This window comes from Engraulis encrasicolus, chromosome 13, assembly GCF_034702125.1.
Source record: "Engraulis encrasicolus isolate BLACKSEA-1 chromosome 13, IST_EnEncr_1.0, whole genome shotgun sequence".
Lineage (NCBI taxonomy): Eukaryota > Metazoa > Chordata > Actinopteri > Clupeiformes > Engraulidae > Engraulis > Engraulis encrasicolus.
In genome coordinates, this window is record NC_085869.1 from 32,143,763 (window position 1) to 32,164,845 (window position 21,083).

A 21,083-nucleotide genomic window follows, 5' to 3' on the forward strand; every position below is an offset into this window, starting at 1 on the left:
ACACTTGCCGATACGTGTGCGTGTGTGTGTGTGAGAGACAGTCCGAAAGTGTATGGAGAGAGCAATAGGCACTCTCGTATACTTGCACGCTGAGCCGATAACCACAAACAGACTTGCGCTCATGGAAGCTCGCCTCGACACGCCTCCACATCAAACCCGTTAGTGGAGAGGCCAATTAGCTCATTAATTAAGCAATCCGCTAGTTCACCTATTGATCAGTCAGGCAAAACAAAACAAAATCAATCAATCAATCCACCATCCAAGCCAACACAATCCAACCCAGCAGCCAAGTTGGTCAATCAAAGAGAAGAGAATTACTGGGGTAGGGGTTCTGTCTCGGAATAGAACCGTGACCAAGTTCCTTTGGAGTTCTTCGAGAGGTTCTGGTACGATTCCCTTTATTGATCTGTGAGGTTCTGCATCGCCTGAGCAAATTCAGAAAAGGGTCCCGAGCAGGTTGGGCACTAGAACCCCAGTGTGGATGGAGGAGCGGAGATGTGAGGTCTCTTCCTCTTCATGCAAGTTTCAGTGCCCTTGCGTGTGCTCATCGTCATTCTTTGTGTTGTGGTTGAAAAAAATAAAACCCAAAACAAAACACTAACACATGTGCAACAGGTCTTCCAGCGGAGCGACAAGTTGCCAAAGACGGAACGAAAAATAAAGACGGGGAAAAAGAGGAAGAGGCGGAGGTGAAAAAGGAAGGATCCGTACAGAGCGATGTTTAAAAAAAAAAAAAAAAAAGTCTGCGTCTTTTCTCTCCGCTCAGCTCTTCAGCTCAAAACTGATCCAAACCGAAACCCCACGCAACGAGAGAGAGAGAGAGAGAGAGAGAGAGAGAGCAAGAGCGAGAGAGAGAGAGAAAGAGAGAGAGAACCTTACAGTTCTCCAGTCACAGTCAACTCCTGTCCTCTCCTTCCTCTTCCCTTTGTCCTGCACCTCTCCTTTTCTCAGCTGCAGAAGTGATCGCTCGTCTCTGTGCCCCTCTGTCAGTCTGCTGCCCGGGAGGCTAACGTTAGTGTTGCCGCTAACCCGCTAGCCCAGTCTACCTCAGCTCAGCTCAGCACAGCACAGCACAGCACAGCTCCGCACGGCAGCCCCTCTCCAGAGGCTGGAATCATGCTCTACACTCCACACCGAGTGGAGGAAGAGAGAAGGAGGGAGAGAGAGAGAGGGGAGGTGGGGTGAGACAAAGAGAAAGAGAAAGAGAGAAAGAGAAAAGGAGAGACAAGACAGAGGTGATTGGAGCAGGGGGGGAGAGAAAGAGAGTTAGAGTGGGCGAGAGAGAGAGAGTGAGCAAGGGAGAGAGAGGCTTAAGAGTGGAGTGAGCGGCGTGCGCTTCTCTAAAAACAGCTGCGTGGAGGAACATGCGCGCCATGCCAGCTATGCCAATGGCCCTCTGAGCGCCCGACTATAGTTAGAGACTGGCAGCAGGGGAGGGCCAATCACAACAAGACCCAACACCCCCCCCCCCCCCCAAAGACAAAGGCAGGGTGGGGGCTATACACTACACAGAATGACAGAGAGAATGTGTGAGTGATGGCAAGATAGAGAGCAGGAGAGAGCAGGAGTGAGGGAGAGAGAGAAGAGGGAGAATGAGAATGCTATTTATAGAAGACAAAGGCTTGTGTCTGTCTCCTCTGGGGAGAATGGATTTGCACTTCCTCTCTCTCCTCCTCCTCCTCTCTCATTACTGTATCCTACTCTCTCGCTCCAAGTCGCTCTGTGCACTCTCCTCATTACCTCTCTCTCTCTCTCTCTCTCCATGCACTCACTCCAAGAACATGCACCACCTCTCTACTTCAATCATTATCTCTCTCCATCTCTCTCTCTATCCATCTTTCTCCATTGCTCCTTCTTATCTTTGTCTTTTGTCTTCTTATCTCTTGTCTCTCCCTCCTCATGTTTCTCTCAATCTCTTGGGAAAAAAAAACAATCGCCTCCCTCTCTCTCCCTCTCAGACTCCTTTCTCTCCACTCTTCCATCTCTACTACTATTCCTCTGTTCATTTCCATTTCCTCACTCTCTGCAAAACATGCACACTCCATCAACCTCTCTCCATCATTCTTCCATTTCTCCTCCATGCCCCTCGTTATTCTTCTCTCCATCTGCAAAACACATCTGTCTTTCTTTCATTCTTTCTTTCTTTAACACTCTGCGGTCTCTTTCTTGCATCTCCAAAACACTCTCAAATTCAAATTCAGATTCTCTTCCCTTCTCCCGTTCCTTGCACAAGCCCTCTCTCTCTCTCCCTCTCGCTCACCATTACGTGTTTTCGTTTTGTCTCTTTTTTTCTCTCCCTCTCTCCCTTTCTCTATCTATTTTCATTCTCTTCCCCTTCTCATTCTGTCTATTCCATCTCAGCAAATGAGGGATCTTGTTACCAATGTGTGTGTGTGTGTGTGTGTGTGTGTGTGTGTGTGTGTGTGTGTGTGTGTGTGTGTGTGTGTGTGTGTGTGTGTGTGTGTGTGTGTGTGTGTGTGTGTGTGTGTGTGTGTGTGTGTGTAGGGCAATCAGAGCACAGTCAACAGTCGTCATGGCGGCAAAATTGGATGCTGAGAGCACCAACACTGGCACAGCAGACCTCTGTGCGTGTGTGTGTGTGTGTGTGTGTGTGTGTGTGTGTGTGTGTGTGTGTGTGTGTGTGTGTGTGTGTGTGTGTGTAGCCGCTGGCTCCACTGGCTGTTTACACCAGAGTTAGCCGCCCAGCACAGAACACATGCCCCAGGGAACCAGGCCAGAGTTAGGGGTGAGAGTACTGTGCATGTGTGCACACGCGTGCAGAAGTGATGGATATGTATAAGCTGAGTAAGGGCCGAAAGAGGATGTGTGTGTGTGTGTGTGTGTGTGTGTACGTGTATGTTTACGCAAGTCACCTGCCGGCACACATGCCCAGGAGATGCAGAAAGATAGAGAGAAACTGTTAAGAGGACACTGGCCACCATCAACCCACGCAAAGCAGCTGGCCCAGACAACATACCAGGCCGAGTGTTGAAGGATTGTGCAGAAGAGCTGAAGGATGTCTTCACAGACATCTTTAACATCTCTCTGGAGCAAGCAGTCATCCCATCACTTTTCAAAGCTGCTACCATCATACCTGTGCCGAAGAAATCATCACCATCATGCTTCAATGACTACCGTCCTGTAGCACTGACGCCCATAATCATGAAGTGCTTCGAACGGCTAGTCCTGTCACACATCAAAGCCACCCTACCCCCCACCCTAGACCCCTACCAGTTCGCATACCGAGCCAAGCGATCCACGGAGGATGCAATTTGCTCTGCCCTCCATCCAGCCCTCACCCACTTGGACAATAAAGACTCATATGTGAGAATGCTGTTCATTGACTTCAGTTCAGCATTCAATACCATAATACCACAACAACTCATCAGAAAACTGGACAAACTAGGTTTCAGCACCTCCCTCTGCAACTGGCTGCTGGACTTCCTGATGCAAAGACCACAAGCAGTACGGGTAGGGAACAACACCTCAAGCACCCTGACCCTGAGCACGGGGGGTCCGCAAGGTTGTGTTCTCAGCCCCCTGCTGTTCACGCTGCTGACACACGACTGCACAACGACCCACAGCACTAACCATCTAGTGAAGTTTGCGGATGATACAACACTGGTGGGCCTCATCACCAAGGGAGAAGAAGTAGACCTGCTGGCCAGATGGTGCAAAGACAACAACCTCCTGCTGAATGTCAACAAGACCAAGGAGATTGTTGTCAACTTCCAAAGGGTCCAAAAACAACTGCCACCACTGACCATCGACGGCGATGCTGTGGAGAGAGTGAGCAGCACCAAGTTCCTTGGAGTGCACATCAGCGACGACCTCTCTTGGACCACCAACACTACATCACTGGCGAAGAAGGCCCATCAGCGTCTCTACTTCCTGCGCAAACTAAAGAAGGCAAGTGCTACACCCTCCATCATGACAACATTCTACAGAGGAACCATAGAGAGCGTCGTGTCCAACTGCATCACAGTGTGGGGAGGAAGCTGCACGGAGAAAAACAGGAAGACACTCCAGCGTGTTGTGAACACAGCGAAGAAGATCATTGGAGTACCACTCCCCTCCCTGCAGGACATTTACACCACACGCCTCACCCGGAAAGCACTGATGATCATCAAAGACACAAGCCACCCTGCACACAAACTGTTCAGCCTCCTGCCCTCTGGAAAGAGATACAGGCGCCTCCGTTCCCGTACCACCAGGCTGGCGAGTAGCACAATGCACCAAGCGATCAAGATGCTGAACACTCAACCCACTCTCCCTCCACTGTCAGCCTCTAGCCAGCAAGGCCACTGACAACCCCCCCCCCATCCCCCACCACCATATCTGCGACTGAACATTCCACCTGCACTAACTCAAAACACGCACGCACGCACGCACGCACGCACGCACGCACGCACGCACGCACGCACGCACGCACGCACGCACACACACACACACACACACACAAGCACACTGCACTTTCTGCACTAAACCCAAACATACACACACTGACACACACTGACACACACACACACACACCGCACCTTCTACCTGCACTAAACACATACACACACACACACACACACACACACACACACACACACACACACACACACACACACACACACACACACACACACACACACACACACACACACACACACACACACACACACACACACACACACACACACACACACACACACACACACACACACACACACACACACACACTGCTGCCGGTGTACTTGACAGACCTTTTTAATATTTATTTTTCTTCAAAATGCTACTATTACCATGTCAGAACGCTATAAAGGACTTTTTTTAGGAAAAGCACAAAAGCACAACAATACCTCTTAATGTATGTCCTCTACAAGTCTTCTGTTGTCCAGTCTTGCACTTTAAATGTCTGTATGAGCACTGTCTATGTCCATACTGTCTTAAGTCCATGTATAAGTACTGTCTATGTCTATACTGTCTATGTCCTTACCTAGATTAGTCTATGTCTGTATGGGAAAGCAAGAAATGTAATTTCAAATTCTTTGTATGACCAGTGCATGTAAAGAAATTGACAATAAAACCTACTTGACTTGAAAGAGAGAGAGAGAGAGAGAGAGAGAGAGAGAGAGAGAGAGAGAGAGAGAGAGAGAGAGAGAGAGAGAGAGAGAGAGAGAGAGAGAGAGAGGCCCCCGGTGTGTGAGGGTGAAGGCACACACACACACACACCTGCACACACGCACACCCCGACACGCACACACGCGCACACACGCACACAACCAACCCCTTAACCTCCAGGCCTGCTGCTAGAGCGTTAGCTTAGCGCTGCTGCTTTATTAGGTGCTAAAAGAATAGAAAGCAGAGGGGAGATGCTATTTATACACCAGGCCTTCGCTCTACTCCTCTCCGTCCATCTGTCTGCCAGCTTCCATCCTCTGTGCGTGCCCCTCTCTCATTTTTCCTTCATCTATCTCCAATTGTCCCTCTTTTATCATCTAGTCCTCCTTACGGTAGGGACACATAGGAGGCGAAGCCAGGCGAAGCGAAGAGAGGCGAAATCCAACCGTCATCAGGTCGTCGCGGCGAATCAAATGGAATGGAACAGTTATGTTGTTGATTTGATTGGGCCGTGGCAGGCGAATTCGCTCCTCATTTGCATAACATTAAACTTTCTTTAATAATTTCGCTTCGCTTCGCTCCTGTTCGCTTGCTGTCGCTTGCCTTCGCCTCGCCATCGCTTGCCTTCGCCTCTCTCATAGGAATGAATGGCAAAGTTCGCAAATTCGCGTGTATGTGTCCCTACCGTTATCCGTCTTGTCAATCTCATTCTTTTCCTAAGCTCCCTCTGAACATCTCTCACTCGCTCTCTCTCTTGCTCTCTCCCTCTGTCTCGCTCTCTCCGTCTGTCTCTCTGTCTGTCTGTCTGTCTCTTGTCTTCCCTCATTCTCCATCCTTTTTGCATTCAACTTTAATTCCTTCTTTCTTCCTCATCATCAGGCTATATATTCACTTTATTAATTCTCTCTCTAGCTTCCCATTACCATCAAGATATATTGATATATATATGCCATTCCGCCACACTTTCCTCTATTCTCTCGCTCTGTCTTTCTCGGTCTCTCAGCCTCTCTCTCTGATCACTTGCTCCCCCAATGTTCCTTATTGCTCCCTCTGTATAATACTCCCCAACTTTCTCTCTCTCTCTCTCTCTCTCTCTCTCTCTCTCTCTCTCTCTCTCTCTCTCTCTCTCTCTCTCTCTCTCTCTCTCTCTCTCTCTCTCTCTCTCTCTCTCTCTCTCTCTCTCTCTCTCTCTCTCTCTCTCTCTCTCTCTCTCTCTCTCTCTCTCTCTCTAGCTCTCTCTCTCTCTCTCTCTCTCTCTAGCTCTCTCTCTAGCTCTCTCTCTCTCTCTCTCTCTCGAGCTCTCACACTCTCACACATCCCTCTCTCTCCCTCCCTCTCCCTCCCTCTCCCTCCCTCCCTCCCTCTCTCTCTCTCTCTCTCTCTCTCTCTCCCTCTCTCTCCCTCTCTCTCCCTCTCTCTGCCTCTCTCTCCCTACCTCCATCCCTAAAATCCGTTTGGCCACTAGAGCCTTGATTAGGAACTCCAACTGGGATCCCCCACCAGACTCCAGGGCTGCCTGTGTGGGGTGAGGTGGAGTGGTAGAGGGTGGCGTGGAGGAGGGAGAGAGGGCTTAATCCAGGCTGCACGCGCCACCACACCAGGGGCAGAAGAGGGGAGGAGGGGAGTGGGATTTTGGGGGAGAGGATGGCTCAGGGATGGACGGGATAGGGAGGCACGCTCCAACAGCAGGGGCAGGAGACAGAGACCAGGGAGAGGGGGAGCGGAGGGATTCTGAGCCAACGGGGTCAGCAGTGGAGGGATTTTGGGGAGATGACAAGAGGGAAGAGGTGGAATTTGAAGAGCGCCAACGGGGTCGAGAGAGCGCTTGCTTTGTGTGTGTGTGTGAGGGGGTGGTGAGGAGAGATTTTGGGGAGACAGGGAGGCTGATGAGGGGGATTTTGGGGGAGCCAGCCTGTGGGGGGGGTTGTTAAACGGAGACCCCTAATCCGTGTGGGGGGTTCTGGGGTGTGGGTGGGTCAGGAGCTCTAAGCCAGCTGAGCTGCTGCTCCCAGCTGACCTCTGGAGACCTGGTGGCGTGTGCCTGACCCCCTCCCAAAAAAGCAACCCACACACACACGCACGCACGCACACACGCACGCACACAACAATCCAAACTTAGGAGGGTTAAAAGAAATATGGTCCCTCGCCCGTCACAGTCACAGCTGAGATGAGAAAGGGTTGACAGCTGATTTAACACACACGCACACGCACACACATACACTTGAAGACAAGGATCATCTTTGCGGTGTCGCACATAAAAGTACAGGCACACACGCACACTTGTGGTGATCACTTCAAAACGACAACGGCATGCAAGCCATAAAATCACAACTGGAAGACATACAAGAAGAGTACTGTAAAAAATGCCACAAATCACTTGACTCAGCACAGACAAATGTGACAGAACACAGATATTCCAACACAAGTGTTACACAAGATAAACACAGAGATTTCCCCCTCTGTCAAGTAGACATGCACACACACACGCACACACACACACAGACCCCCATGGTGTCTCTGGCCCATATAGATTCCCCAAGACAGCTGACAACATTTTGGATCCCAACAATAACAGACACACACCACCCCCATAGAGCATAGACACACACACTCGCATACCACAGACACGGCACGCGCACACTTAAGACGAGCTAAACCTTGACCCCCACCACCCCAATTTGACAGGGACGCCCTCCCTAAAAACCTGCTACAACTCGACACCCCAACAATCCAACGAGGGGCATGTGTGAAGGCCAGCTCGACACTGTTGGAGCAAATCAAAGCAACAAATGCATAAATGCACATGGGTACATGCGCGCATGCAGACACAAATGCACACAAATACACACACACGCACGCACATACGCACGCAGACAAACCCACATACACACGCAGAGAAATGCACATACACACGCTGACAAACGCACACACACAAAGAAAGGCCTGCCCTGCTGTGCCCAAAACAACAACACAACAGAACATAGCACAGCAACCCTTTCAATGGGTGAATAAACTTCCCCAGTGGCAGTCCCAAAGCAGACAAATAGGCCAATAAAAACGGTGTAGACTTGGGATGGGTCCGCCTCTATAAAATATGTACTGGGCAAAGAAGCAGCCCAAGTCTGAAACCGCAACCGCCACAACTACACCAGACAGGCCTCAAAAACAAGCAATTAAGAAATGCCGACACTGACGAACACCACCACCCCTCATTCCCTGAAAGTGATGAAAGGACCCGTCTAGCTCCAATGTCTCGCTTGGTCTATTGCTCTCTATATGAGTCTCTCCATCTTTTACAATGTCTATGTCCAGCCCCCACCCCCCCTCCATTTATTTCTCTTGGGTGGGTCACAATTTGCCTGGTTAACAACACCAGATGATTTCACCAGTAAGATAACCTAAAAGCCACTTATGCAATTTCTTGTAGGAAAGGTGTGGTTTTAACGATCGCCCATGGCCGCTTATTAGGCATTCCGAATGGGTACTAGCCAATCGTGTCAGTTGTATATCTATTCAAACAAGCTGCAGTCATCGCCTTTCCACCCCTACCCGCGCTCTCTGATTGGGGCCCAAGATCTGGAACCCTCGCTGAGGGATAGAATCCACGCCGTCTTTCCGATCCATTGTGTAAAGCAGCATGGGACTTCACAATCCCTATCTGTATGCATTTCTCAAGTCTACCTGTTTCTCTTTCTCTTGAGCCTGTCGTTCTGTCCGTTTCGAGGATGTATGTATGCGTGTATCTCTCCGTCACTCACATGCACGTGCGCGCGCACACACACACAATCATGCTCGTCTAGACATGCTTGATGCCACTAACCATGCCTGATATGACCTCATCCAAACAGCAGTGATGTCTTCAGCCCATGACGCCACACCATGTTTACAATGCAACACAGACACCACAACTACTAACCACCCACACCACCACCACCATCACCACCATCACAATCAACATTCCCATATTCCCATTATTCTCATGCTGCAATGTCCACCAAATGTAATCTCACCGTGTTTATTGTTTGTTGTTATGGAGTCTGCCACATTGTAAACACCACCTCCACCACCTCCAGTCCCAATGACGTCACACCATGTTTACAATGCAACAGCACAACAGCAGCCATCATCAACACCACCTCAATAACCTCCACCTCCACCGCCTTGTTTACAACGTGGCAAAGACCACAACAATAGACTCTCAACACCACCACCACCACCACCCCTGCCACCTCCTTGACATCTCAAGTCCACCAGCTCCTCAAGGCATAATGACCGAGGTGGGGCATGATTTGGCAGCTGTCCAGATCTTTCTGTGGAGCAGACTATGGGGGTGTTTACACCTTCACGCCTTGTTTGCGCATACAATACTCCCCCCCCAACCACAAGAGCTGCAGGGCACTGGAGCATTATCTAGCAACCGTATAACATCGAGAAGGAGATTGGGTGGAAATAGGAAATGCATTATATTGCAGCTTATGCAATAGACATGGCAACATTACCTCAATATGTGATACTACCCAATATGACCTTAATGCTATTTCAATAACTGCCTAGTATTGCTGCTCTCCTGTTCAGGACTCATTTGAAAAAGAGGCAATAGCCGTAACACAAGTACCCTGGAGATAAATAATAACAAACTATTATTTATTTAATTTTTCATGTATGATTAACTAATGTAACAAAAAGAAATTATTTATCGATATACATATATCACCAAAGGCTAGTCCCCTAAGCCTTTCCAGTGGGTGACCCATGTCATGAGGCAGTATTTGGCAAAGGGCTAAATAGCCTGTGTGTAATGAACTGGGGCTTTATTTGGCAGAGAGAGAGAGAGAGAGAGAGAGAGAGAGAGAGAGAGAGAGAGAGAGAGAGAGAGAGAGAGAGAGAGAGAGACAGAGAGACAGAGAGACAGAGAGAGAGAGAGAGAGAGAGAGAGAGAGAGACAGAGAGAGAGGCAATGCCTGGATGAGGACAGGACCGAGCTGACGGAGATTATTCCACATATGCATATGCACGTGCACACACACACACACACAATCAGACAGTCTCTCTCTCACTCACACACACACACACGAACACAGTCTGCCTCCCTCTCTCTCATACTGACACACAAAGTCGGTCTGTCTTTCTCTGTCAGACACACATGTACATTAACTCGGTGATGAGGTCCAGACAAGCCTGGCAGAGAGTCTGATAGCCATTTATGCCCCATAATCACACAAATACACACAACATGCACACAAACATTAGACTTGCACACACATGCACACACAGCATAAGAGCCAGCCAGCAGACCCACACACACAGAGCATGTCCAGAAACACATCTTGACACAGCTCCCCACATATGCTTTGATCGCGGCAAACTCTCCCTGACAGTTCCCCAACAACCAGCATATGGAGCAGCTGTCACACACACACACACACGCGCACACTCGCATACACACGCACACACACACACACATCTAAAGCCCCTGTCTCCTTTTCTTTCAATCTGTCTGCCTTGCTCACACACGGACGTGCACGCGCACGTCCATAGCCAACAAGACATTTTTCGGCGTCGGCTATTTCCAGACGTGCCGTTTAAACTAACACTCCAGCCACAGGTCAGCAACCGTAAAATAACAGCAAAGCTTTCTTACACACACACACACTGACCTTTTGACAACACGGAGATGGAAAAGAATGGAAGAGGGGGAGAGAGAGAGAGAGAGAGAGAGAGAGAGAGAGAGAGAGAGAGAGAGAGAGAGGGAGAAGGAGAGGGAGGGAGAGAGAGAGAGAGAGAGAGAGAGAGAGAGAGAGAGAGAGAGAGAGAGAGAAACAGAGAGAGAGGGAGAGAGAGAGAGAGGGAGAGGGAGAGGGAGGGAGAGAGAGAGAGAGAGAGGGAGAGAGAGAGAGAGAGAGCGAGCGAGAGAGAGAATGCATGTATTGGTGTGTGTGCACGTGTGTGTGTGTACAGTCACAGGAGTGTGTGTAAGCTAACGAGACAAATAGATGTGGGGAAATCCCAAATGAATAAATCTGTTCTTTAGAATGACATACTGTACAGCTGAAAAAAATGAATGGAAAAGGAAGAGAGAGAAGAAGAGATGAGATAAAAAAGGTGATGAAGTGAGAAAAAGAAGGAAAAAGGACAGAATGATGTTAAAGAAAGGGATAGTGCTCGGAAAATAAGACGAAAGTATACATTTACATACAGACAGCATTCTTAAAAGAAGCGTGATAATTTAGTGGAACATATCATTGCGTGTATGATAGAAAGATGGAAACAGTTGTAACATGAAATATTGTGTGTGTAACCCTAAAGAGCAGTGAAAATGGGAAGAGTGCATCATGTAGAAATCTGATGATCTATTGGGGAGTTAATAATGTCCTTTGCTTATTTCGCATCTACAATGTATGTGGTATTTAGAATTAAATTAAATTAATTAAAATCACAAAAGGTGATACAGTCAGAGTGCATGAAGAGAGACAAACTCGAAAGATCTGGTAGACACTGCTGAGAGGTGAGAGGAGAGGACAGGAGATGAAAGACTTGCTGAGACATTGCAGAGAGAAATGGATAGGAGATTTGTTTGTTTGTTTACATTTATGGCCAAATATGCAACTGTGGCTATTTCATGGCCAGTACAGGTAATAGAATTCGCCTCAAATTAAAAATCTACAATGATATAAATAATTGAATAAATAGATTAAATAAGTTTGGTCACATCAATACATTTTAAAAAGTTCAAAACCTTTAAAGGTGGAAATGGATAGGAGATGGGAGGAGAGAAAAGGACTGTAGACACCAACAAGGGAAACGGTGCAGGACAGAAAAATAATAAATAAATAAATAAACAAATAAACAAAGAACATAGAAATAAAATGAAGCAAAGGAGAACATTTCAGGCCAGGTAAAGTAGAAGATGAAAATTGGGAAGAGAAAAAAAACTACTAAGGAAAAAGAAAAAGAGCTCTCTTTAAGGCAAAAAAACAGGACAATGGCAGAGACTCTTAACACATTGACTCCCAAGTCACGTAAAAGTAAGTTTTTCCCTCCCATGCGTTGGCTCCCAAAGCGTAAAATTACGTTTTTACGGGTTTTTTTAATGGATTCTGAATCAACACATTCTAACGCACATTCTGTGTGATTTTCGTGATAATGTGATGAACAGAACTGACATAGATCATGAAAACACCTACAAAGTCAAAACTCCTACAAAGTCAGGATCTGGATATTTCATCATCTGTGCATTTTTATTACACACAGTATTTGAGTTTTGTTATAGCGAATCAAACCACTTCCTGATCATGTCACGTCACGTCTTAAGTTACTTCGTAGAGAATTAACACGTCCTGTCAGTGCCTTGCTAGCTAGCCTGCTCCTAAACATATGATGGAAGGATAATGAGTTTTGATGTCATCAAGATAGGTGTAAAATGGAAGGTTGTAATGAAAAACAGCATACAACACAGCAGGAAGTAACCTAATTGTGGGTGAGTACTTTGGCACGTCTACTTTTATCTACAGAACGAAAACTGCCAGTCAAGTGACATTAGCTAGCTAGCATTTCAGATGATGTGGCTCTGTACAATAGCCTGACCAGGTGATTTTTGCATCGAAATAGTTTACTTGGAAGCTACTGGAGTTGTTCTTCGGACGTGAAAATGCATTTAGACTCGCAATTTAAACTTGGAGACTCAAAGAGCCCACCCGTGACAAAAATGGCTTTATCTCTGTTCGAATAGTGAAAAACGCTATTTCTACCTAAACCACTGCTCACTTAGACTTGAATAACTTTGGAATAGAATACGCTAGGAACGAACTGTAAAAACATACAGACATCTGAAATTTTGGGCCCTGACATGTGTCTGTAGGTTGAAGACGAAATATTCGGTGGCTGTTCAAAAAAATGACAAAAAATGATGAAATTGGCAGCTAAAATTCCAAAAAATGGCTGGTATTGAATGTGTTAAAAAGGAATAGGAGATGAGAGCAAAGATATATTACAGGAGGGAAGATGAAGAGGGCTTTCCAAAAGCAATAACACATCAAGATGGCTACTTCAGCTCTCTCCGCTGATGACGCAAAAACAAACGGATATTAAATGCCCTCCAGTAAAGTGAGATATGAAACCCCCCTTCGTCCCTCCCTCTCACACACGCACAGCAGAGGACCAGCTGATGAAAACTGAAGAAAGAAACCCTCTCAAATACACACACACACACACACACACACACACACACACACACACACACACACACACACACACACACACACACACACACACACACACACACACACACACACACACACACACACACACACACACACACACACACACACACACACACGAAAAAAGACACAAATAATAAAAGTATCACACACACACACCCACCCACACAAAAACACACACACAGAGTCAATGACATGCGTTGCCAATACACACATGGACGTGCCACACATACACACACACACAGAACAAACAAACTGTGCGAGACTTGGAGATGGATCTATGCGTGCACTTCCAAAGCACACGCACGCACGCACAAATAATAATAATAATAATAAAATAAGGTGTTTGAGACTTACTGTGAAGAAGAGGTCCATGACGCGTGTGTCCAGCAGGGCATCCCTCCAGGCTTCCGTAGGCTTGAGCATGACGTTCTGGGTGGCCTCGAACATGGCGATGTAGTGCCGGCCCAGTGCACGCCCCGTTAAGGCCAACAGCATCATCATACACACACACGCTACACACACTTGTGCCTCACTGACACAACACTATACACACTCAGCAACGAGTCATACACAACTTGTGCGTCACACACAGTCACTGACTACACACTGGAAGGTTTGGTTTGCCCGCTCAAAAACACCACAAACACCCACTACCTCAGGCTGGCAAGATTGGCCTCAAGCTTTTCTCTTATTTAACCTTTCTTCCCCTGCCTTTTAGTCTGTTTTCCCCCTCACTCTCATAATCTCTTCCACTGCATGTGTCCTTCTCAGCGTAAAAAGTTGCGTTTCTCAATGTCACTAAAATTGTTCCTGACCTGGCCTTTAAGACCTGTTTATGTCTTTGCTGACCTCTCTGCTCCGCTCTCCTCCTCTTTAACGTTATAAAAATCAGGTTGCTTCCCACTCTTTCCCCTTTGGAAGTGGAAAGTCTCTGTAAGACACTCACACACGCTGTCTCTTTTCCCACCCTCTGTCTCTGTCGCTTTCTTTCTTCTCTTCTCTCCTCCTCCTTGTCCCTCCTCTCTTCTCTTCTCTTCCTCCTTCAAATAGCCTGCCTCCTCGTGTCAGAGGCTTTGCCCCAAGTGATCTCTCCTTCTCCTTCTCTCTCTTTTCTCCTTGCACGCTTGCTCTTTCTTCCTCTCTCTCTCTCCTTGCTCTCTCCCTCAAGGAAACTCCCACAGGAATGCATGATCAAAGACAGTCACCGGCACAGGCCAGCATTCCACAAGGCTGGACCCATAGTCACTCTCCCTCCATACACACACACACACACCAGACACGACCACGTTGTCACTGTGGGCACAGACAGAAACAGACACACACTGGCACAGTTGAGCGCGCACACAAGCACACACACATTCTCTGAGACAGGTGCCAGCTTAAGGCTACAAACTATGTCTGGGTCTCAAAGCACCACAAGGTTTCGTTTTCTTTTCCCTCTCTCTCCCTCATCCCCCTTTTCTGCTCTCTCTTGCTCTTTCTTTCTCTCCCTCTATGAGAGTTCTCTTTCTTTTCTTTCTCTCGCTCCTTTTCTTGCTCTTTCTCTCCGTCTCCCACTCTTTCGCTCTTCCTCCTCCACAGTCACACAGCCGTCTTTACGGCACGGGGTAAAAATAGCGCCCCTGCTGCTGCCGCCACCGCCACTGCTGCCACAGAACTCTGAGTGAACCTGCGGTGTGGTGTGGTAGGGGAATGGAGCTTAGCTGAGAAGAGAAAAGCTGAGCAAAATTCTCAAGGATGAAGGAGAGGAGAGGAAGAGGGACAGCAAGGGGGGAGAGAGACTCGGGAGTCCAGCGAGAGAGGCCAGAGACTGGGCACTGGGAGGCCGGTGAGGCCCTTAGGTCAGTCTTGGGTGCTGGAGGGCAGCCAGACCAGAGGGCAGAGAGAGAGAGAGAGAGAGAGAGAGAGAGAGAGAGAGAGAGAGAGAGAGAGAGAGAGAGAGAGGATGCTTGGTTGGCTAGATGAGTGGTGAGAACCAGCAGCACTGGGCATTGCTGTGGTGACTGTCTGCCTGGACACAAAGGCCACAGAGGGGGTTTGTATGTGAATGTGTGAGAGAGACAAATTACATTTCTTAGCAGCCATGGTGCAATTGTATTTAACGTGCGCATTTGATGACTGAGTGTGTGTGTGTGTGTGTGTCTGTGTGTATAGTGACAGAAGTATGGGCTTAATTTAGGTAAATTCCATAGAATATCAACTTAAATAATAAATAATATTCAAAATGACCGCTTGTTAGGTCCGGACCAGAGTTCGGTGGTTTGTATTCAGACCATCCCAAAAGGTCCGAACCAACAAAAATCTGGTCCATTTGGTCTGGACCGGGGTAGGTGTGAATACGCCCTAAAAAAATTGTCGCAATTGCATAAAGTATATATATATATATATGTGTGGTGTTAAAGTAGCGGACCACATTATCACACCACGTTTGCATGCATGTCCTCCGGACTGGGGCCGTGCACATGTCTGTGTGTCACCAAAGGTGACAGATGAAACTAGATCTAGAGTGATCACACACATGACCACACTTTTCCATTGGATGGCGTATCAGCTGCCGTGTGTGTGTGTGTGTGTGTGTGTGTGTGTGTGTGTGTGTGTGTGTGTGTGTGTGTGTGTGTGTGTGTGTGTGTGTGTGTATATGTGTGTGTGTGTGTGTGTGTGTCTGATGGAGAATTAGCTAGATATATTGGTATTGTTATCCCTAATGACTTGTTAATCTGGCCCTGTTGAGTGCACGCGTTGACAAGCGTGAATGTTTTTCAATCTCTGCTGACCACACCGCCTCCACTTGGGTTTATGGATTTTAAAAGTGTGTTTATGTAGAGGGAGTTGACAAGGTATTACAGGGCTAAGGCCAAACTCTGCGTCCCAGTGTGTGCTTCCCTGTGTGTGCGCGTCCCTGTGTGTGCGCGTCCCTGTGTGTGTGTGTGTGTGTGTGTGTGTGTGTGTGTGTGTGTGTCTGTCCAAGAGCAGTAATTTAACATAAGGAATCTCTAAAGTAATGGGGCAGACACACCGCTGACCACCGCGAGCACACAGTGTTCATAAAACACACTCAAAAAAACCAGGAGAATATCAAACATACACAGTCTGGACTAGGAGTGCTCAAAAAGTCAATGCATTAATTAAAAGGGACATGTATGAGCAATGTATGAACATATACAAAGGCAACGCACACACATAAAGGAATAACACACCCCGTTTTATATATTGGTGTGGAAAATCATTCTCACACACACACACACACACACACACACACACACCTTGTTTTATATATGGGGGTGCGGGGGCAGATGACTGCTGGAGGAACTTTCCAGCCTCCCACATTTCAGGAGACGCGGCAGCTGAACTTTTAACTGGGGCTACCGCAATGCGCCCTGACACACACACACACACACACACACACACACACACACACACACACACACACACACACACACACACACACACACACACACACACACACACACACACACACACACACGCACACAGGCACACAGGCACACACACACACACCCACACACACACAGAGCCATCCCTAAAATTCTCTTGCATGGACATACACACACAATGAGACAATCACACCGTGCCGCCTCCGCCCCCTCACACACACACACAAACGCTGCATCCTCATCTTTAAGTTTCCATTACACGTACGCTAATTTTTTCACGTACGCTTTTTTTTATTTGTCATCAGGGCAGTGGAAACTAGACTTGACCCCCCCCCCAGGAGTAGTGTCTGGTGTGTACAGAGGCTCCATTGTGGTTAATATCATTTATTAGTAACAGTTACGTTCAGGACCTGAACCTAAACCCTTCAGACCAGAGAGGTGCCTGGTGTCTATGGTTATGTAATATGTTGGCTATACGTCAAGGGCTTGAACCCAAACCCTTGAGCCTTCTTTCTGACCAGAAAGGTGCCCTATGGCTTGTGGTTGTGTAATATGTTGGCTACGTGTCCATGACATGAACCCAAACCATTCTGATTGCTCTGCGCTAATTTGCCAATTTAAAAAAGACGCCAGTTACACCGGGGAGGGAAACTTTCTCTCTGCCCTGCCAGAGACCTGCTTGTAAAAACGGTGAAAAAAAGAAAGAGAAAGAGAAAAAGAAAAAAGACAGAAAGCGGGGGAAACAAAATCACACAAGAGAGAGGGAGTGAAATAATGAAAAATAGAAATTATGAAAGATAGAAAGAAAAACAGACAAAAGAAAGAGCAGAACAAAGGAAGAAAGAAAAAGAGTGACAGAAAGAAAGGAAAAAGAGGATAAGCAAATGAAAGAGTGAAAGAAAGAACGAAAGACCAAAAGAGAAATGTGAGATCTGGTTGTGTGTGTGTGTGTCTGTGTGCCTGTGCCGGTGTCTGTGTGGTGGTAGTGGTTCTAGTCTGAAACAAATTTCTATGAAATACGATGTGCAGCTGAGTAAAAAGCCTGTGGCGCACAAGGTAGCGGTCTCTGTATGTGTCAGGGCTTGACACTGGCACCTGCAAACCGGCCAAATGCTGGTAAAACTTGGTTTTGGCTAGTATTACTTTCAGTGATACTAGCCAATTTGGCTGGCAGTTTGTTCCTCGGTATGACATACACATCTTGCACTATATTCTGTTGTTTGCCCCTTGGGTATTAATTGTTTATATTCTAGTTCAAGAAAAGCTGAGCTTGATTTCTATTTGCTTGATATACGTACTTCCTTGTAGAAATCATCTTGCTTTGGCACCACATCTTCTGGAGTTAGACGTACATCATCATGATAAAGAAAAAAGCAATATAAAATCTGTGGCTAGTGGAATATCTGAATGGCTAGGGACTCGGGAAAATCACTAGCCACCGTGGCCGGTGGGTGAAAAAGTTAATGTCAAGCTCTGGTATGTGTGTATAGTTATAAGTGTGCGTGTGTGTGTGGCAATGGAAGTAAACGTGTGGGTGTGGAAGTATCTGTGAGTGATGCAAGTGAATGTGGAAGTCTGTGGTGTGTGTGTGTGTGTGTGTGTGTGTGTGTGTGTGTGTGTGTGTGTGTGTGTGTGTGTGTGTGTGTGTGTGTGTGTGTGTGTGTGTGTGTGTGTGTGTGTGTGTGTGTGTGTGTATTAGCACAGGAGGCAGAGCAAAAGTGAATGCATGTATGTAAGGATATGTGTCTGTGTGTGGGTGTAAGTGAAGTGCATGCGTGTGTGTGTGTGTGTGTGTGTGTGTGTAAAGTGTGTTTATGTGTGTGTGTGTTTGTGTGTGTGTGTGTGTGTGTGTGTGTGTGTGTGTAAAGTGTGTTTATGTGTGTGTGTGTGTGTGTAAAGTGTGTTTATGTGTGTGTGTGTTTGTGTGTTTGTGTGTGTGTGTGTGTGTGTGTGTGTGTGTGTGTGTGTGTGTGTGTGTGTGTGTGTGTGTGTGTGTGTGTGTGTGTGTGTGTGTGTGTGTGTGTGTGAGAGAGAGAGAGAGAGAGAGAAAGTGAGTGCATGTATCTGTGTGTGGGTGTGTGAAGTGCATGTGTTAAGTGAGTGTGAGACAGACTGAGGTGCTTGGTAAGGCAGGAGTGGGTGACTTATGGAGTGTTACGCTGCAGAGGTGCTGGGAAGTGTGTGAACTCGGGCGCCTCGGAGTGTGTGTGTGTGTGTGTGTGTGTGTGTGTGTGTGTGTGTGTGTGTGTGTGTGTGTGTGTGTGTGTGTGTGTGTGTGTGTGTGACTTTAATCAGCTCAGACCTCTCGTTAACCGGTGTCAAACCTGAGCTAAACGAGCTGCCATGTGAAGGTGTGTGTACGCGTGTGTGTATACAGTGTCAGACGGGAGAGCGTGTTTGTGTACGAATGAGTGGGCGTGGGTGTGTGTGTGTGCGTGTGTGGCATCAAACAGACATGTCTGAGTGTTTGCTTTCGGGGGCCGTTTCTCAAATGCTGGCAAGGGCAGAATGCCTGTGTGTGTGTGTGTGTGTGTGTGTGTGTGTGTGTGTGTGTGTGTGTGTGTGTGTGTGTGTGTGTGTGTGTGTGTGTGTGTGTGTGTGTGTGTGTGTGTGTGTGTGTGTGTGTGTGTGTCCGCACACAGGGGTTTACGTGTCACATCCTCCACTGAAGACCCCATGACACACACATACACGATGCCAAACTTTGTTGGACATGTGGAATAACACTTCAGGAATGCCCTACTGCTCCCCTCCCCCTCTTTCTCTCTCCTTCACCCTCCATCTCTTCTCTCCTCTCTCTCTTTCTCTGCCCCCAACTCTGTCTATTCTGGCTCTCTTACTGCATCCCCACACCTCATTCTCTCTCTCCTCTCCTTTAATACGGAGGCTCCTCTAATGTCTCATTCTCCCTCACTCAGTCCTCCTCTTTCTGGTCTCCCTCTCCTTTCTGATCTCTCTCTCGCTCTCTCTCTCTTTCCACTACCCCTCCCTCATCACTCCACCCCATTCCTGATCTCCAAACTCTTTCCAGCTTCTTCTCATTCCACTCATTCTCTTGCTCTGTCTCTCTTTCCATCTCCAATACATCACTCCTTCAATTCTTTCATGCCTATTGCCTATACATTCCATCCTGGGTTTTAATTTTTTGTCTTTACCCATACAGTAAAATGACCTTGGGCACTTTGAAAGGCACTATATAAAACTAAGGTTAATGTTTTTAATGCGTTTTTTTTTTTTTTTTTAACTGCTGAGACTTTTTGGGATCTTTTTTACTTTTTGGGATTTTTATAAGCAAAGAAACTTGCCATTACTTATGAATTCTTGAATTCATGAGTACATGGCAATAAATACCTTGTAAACTTGTAATGTATTACTATAAAGATTAATATGATTATTATTATGACTTCATGCATCAGTGTCCCTCTCTTCCTTTCATCATGCAATTCACTTTCCTCTCTCATTTCATTCTCCCCCCCGTGCGCCTCTCCATCAGCATTTAAACAAAGAAGTCCACCTGTGGAATGGGTGAACGACTTTTGACCAAATCCTGTGTGCCAACAACACTCCATAATAAGAACTGACTGATAAACTTCTAGAGGCTAACACTTTCACAACGGGCCGGCGGCATCCCGCTCATCTCTACACGTCTTTATTCATCAATCCATCCCCATTTCTGTTCGTTCCTTCCACTCGTCTCCTAGTGCCCCTTCACTGCCCTCTTCACCCCCTCATCGTCTCCGGTGGGTCCAGCAGGCTTAAGGAGGCTCCTTCTGTTACGGGTCAAGAGCGTGTGCACGCCTCCCTTGGGACCTATTGGCCCAGACAACTGTCCGTCAACCCCCCGTGCTGACCACTGAAGAGGCACACGACTGGCACAAGGCCTGCTAATGAGCTGCGGCTGCCCTAGCCAACACACAATAACACCCAATTCATAACCTAATAATAACTAAAGAATAATATGCTAGCAATAACCCCCACCATATAATAACCAAATACGAACCCCCTAATGATAACCCAATAATAATAACCTAAGTTATTATCATCATCCTCACCACCACCACCACCTCACCCCACCTCATTCCCCTCTCCAGCCCACCAGACACGCACGCACACACTCTCCCCGGCCCTCCCCCTCAGTAGAGGTCAGGGGGCGTGTGGAGAGACACGCTGTAGTACTGGCGCATCTGCCGGCTCACACAGATGACACGTACACGTGGTGCGGCGGCGGCGCCGGATGACACGCATGCCACTGTCACAGCCACTCTTAGACGCAGAGACACAGAGGAACACATGAGAGACATGCACACACTTAAAACCACACACACGCACCCAAGCATATACGCATTTACACACACACACACAA

At 47.4% G+C, this 21,083-nt stretch overlaps 1 protein-coding gene across 1 annotated transcript in view; it reads right to left on the bottom strand.

The window, feature by feature from the left end:
• The window catches only part of xpo4 (exportin 4), a 77,148-nt gene that overhangs the window by 31,949 nt on the left and 24,116 nt on the right, over positions 1-21,083 (bottom strand). Inside the window, exon 7 of the mRNA XM_063213737.1 lies at positions 13,683-13,795. Coding sequence (XP_063069807.1) covers positions 13,683-13,795 — 113 coding nt within the window. The remainder of the gene's footprint in view (positions 1-13,682; positions 13,796-21,083) is intronic.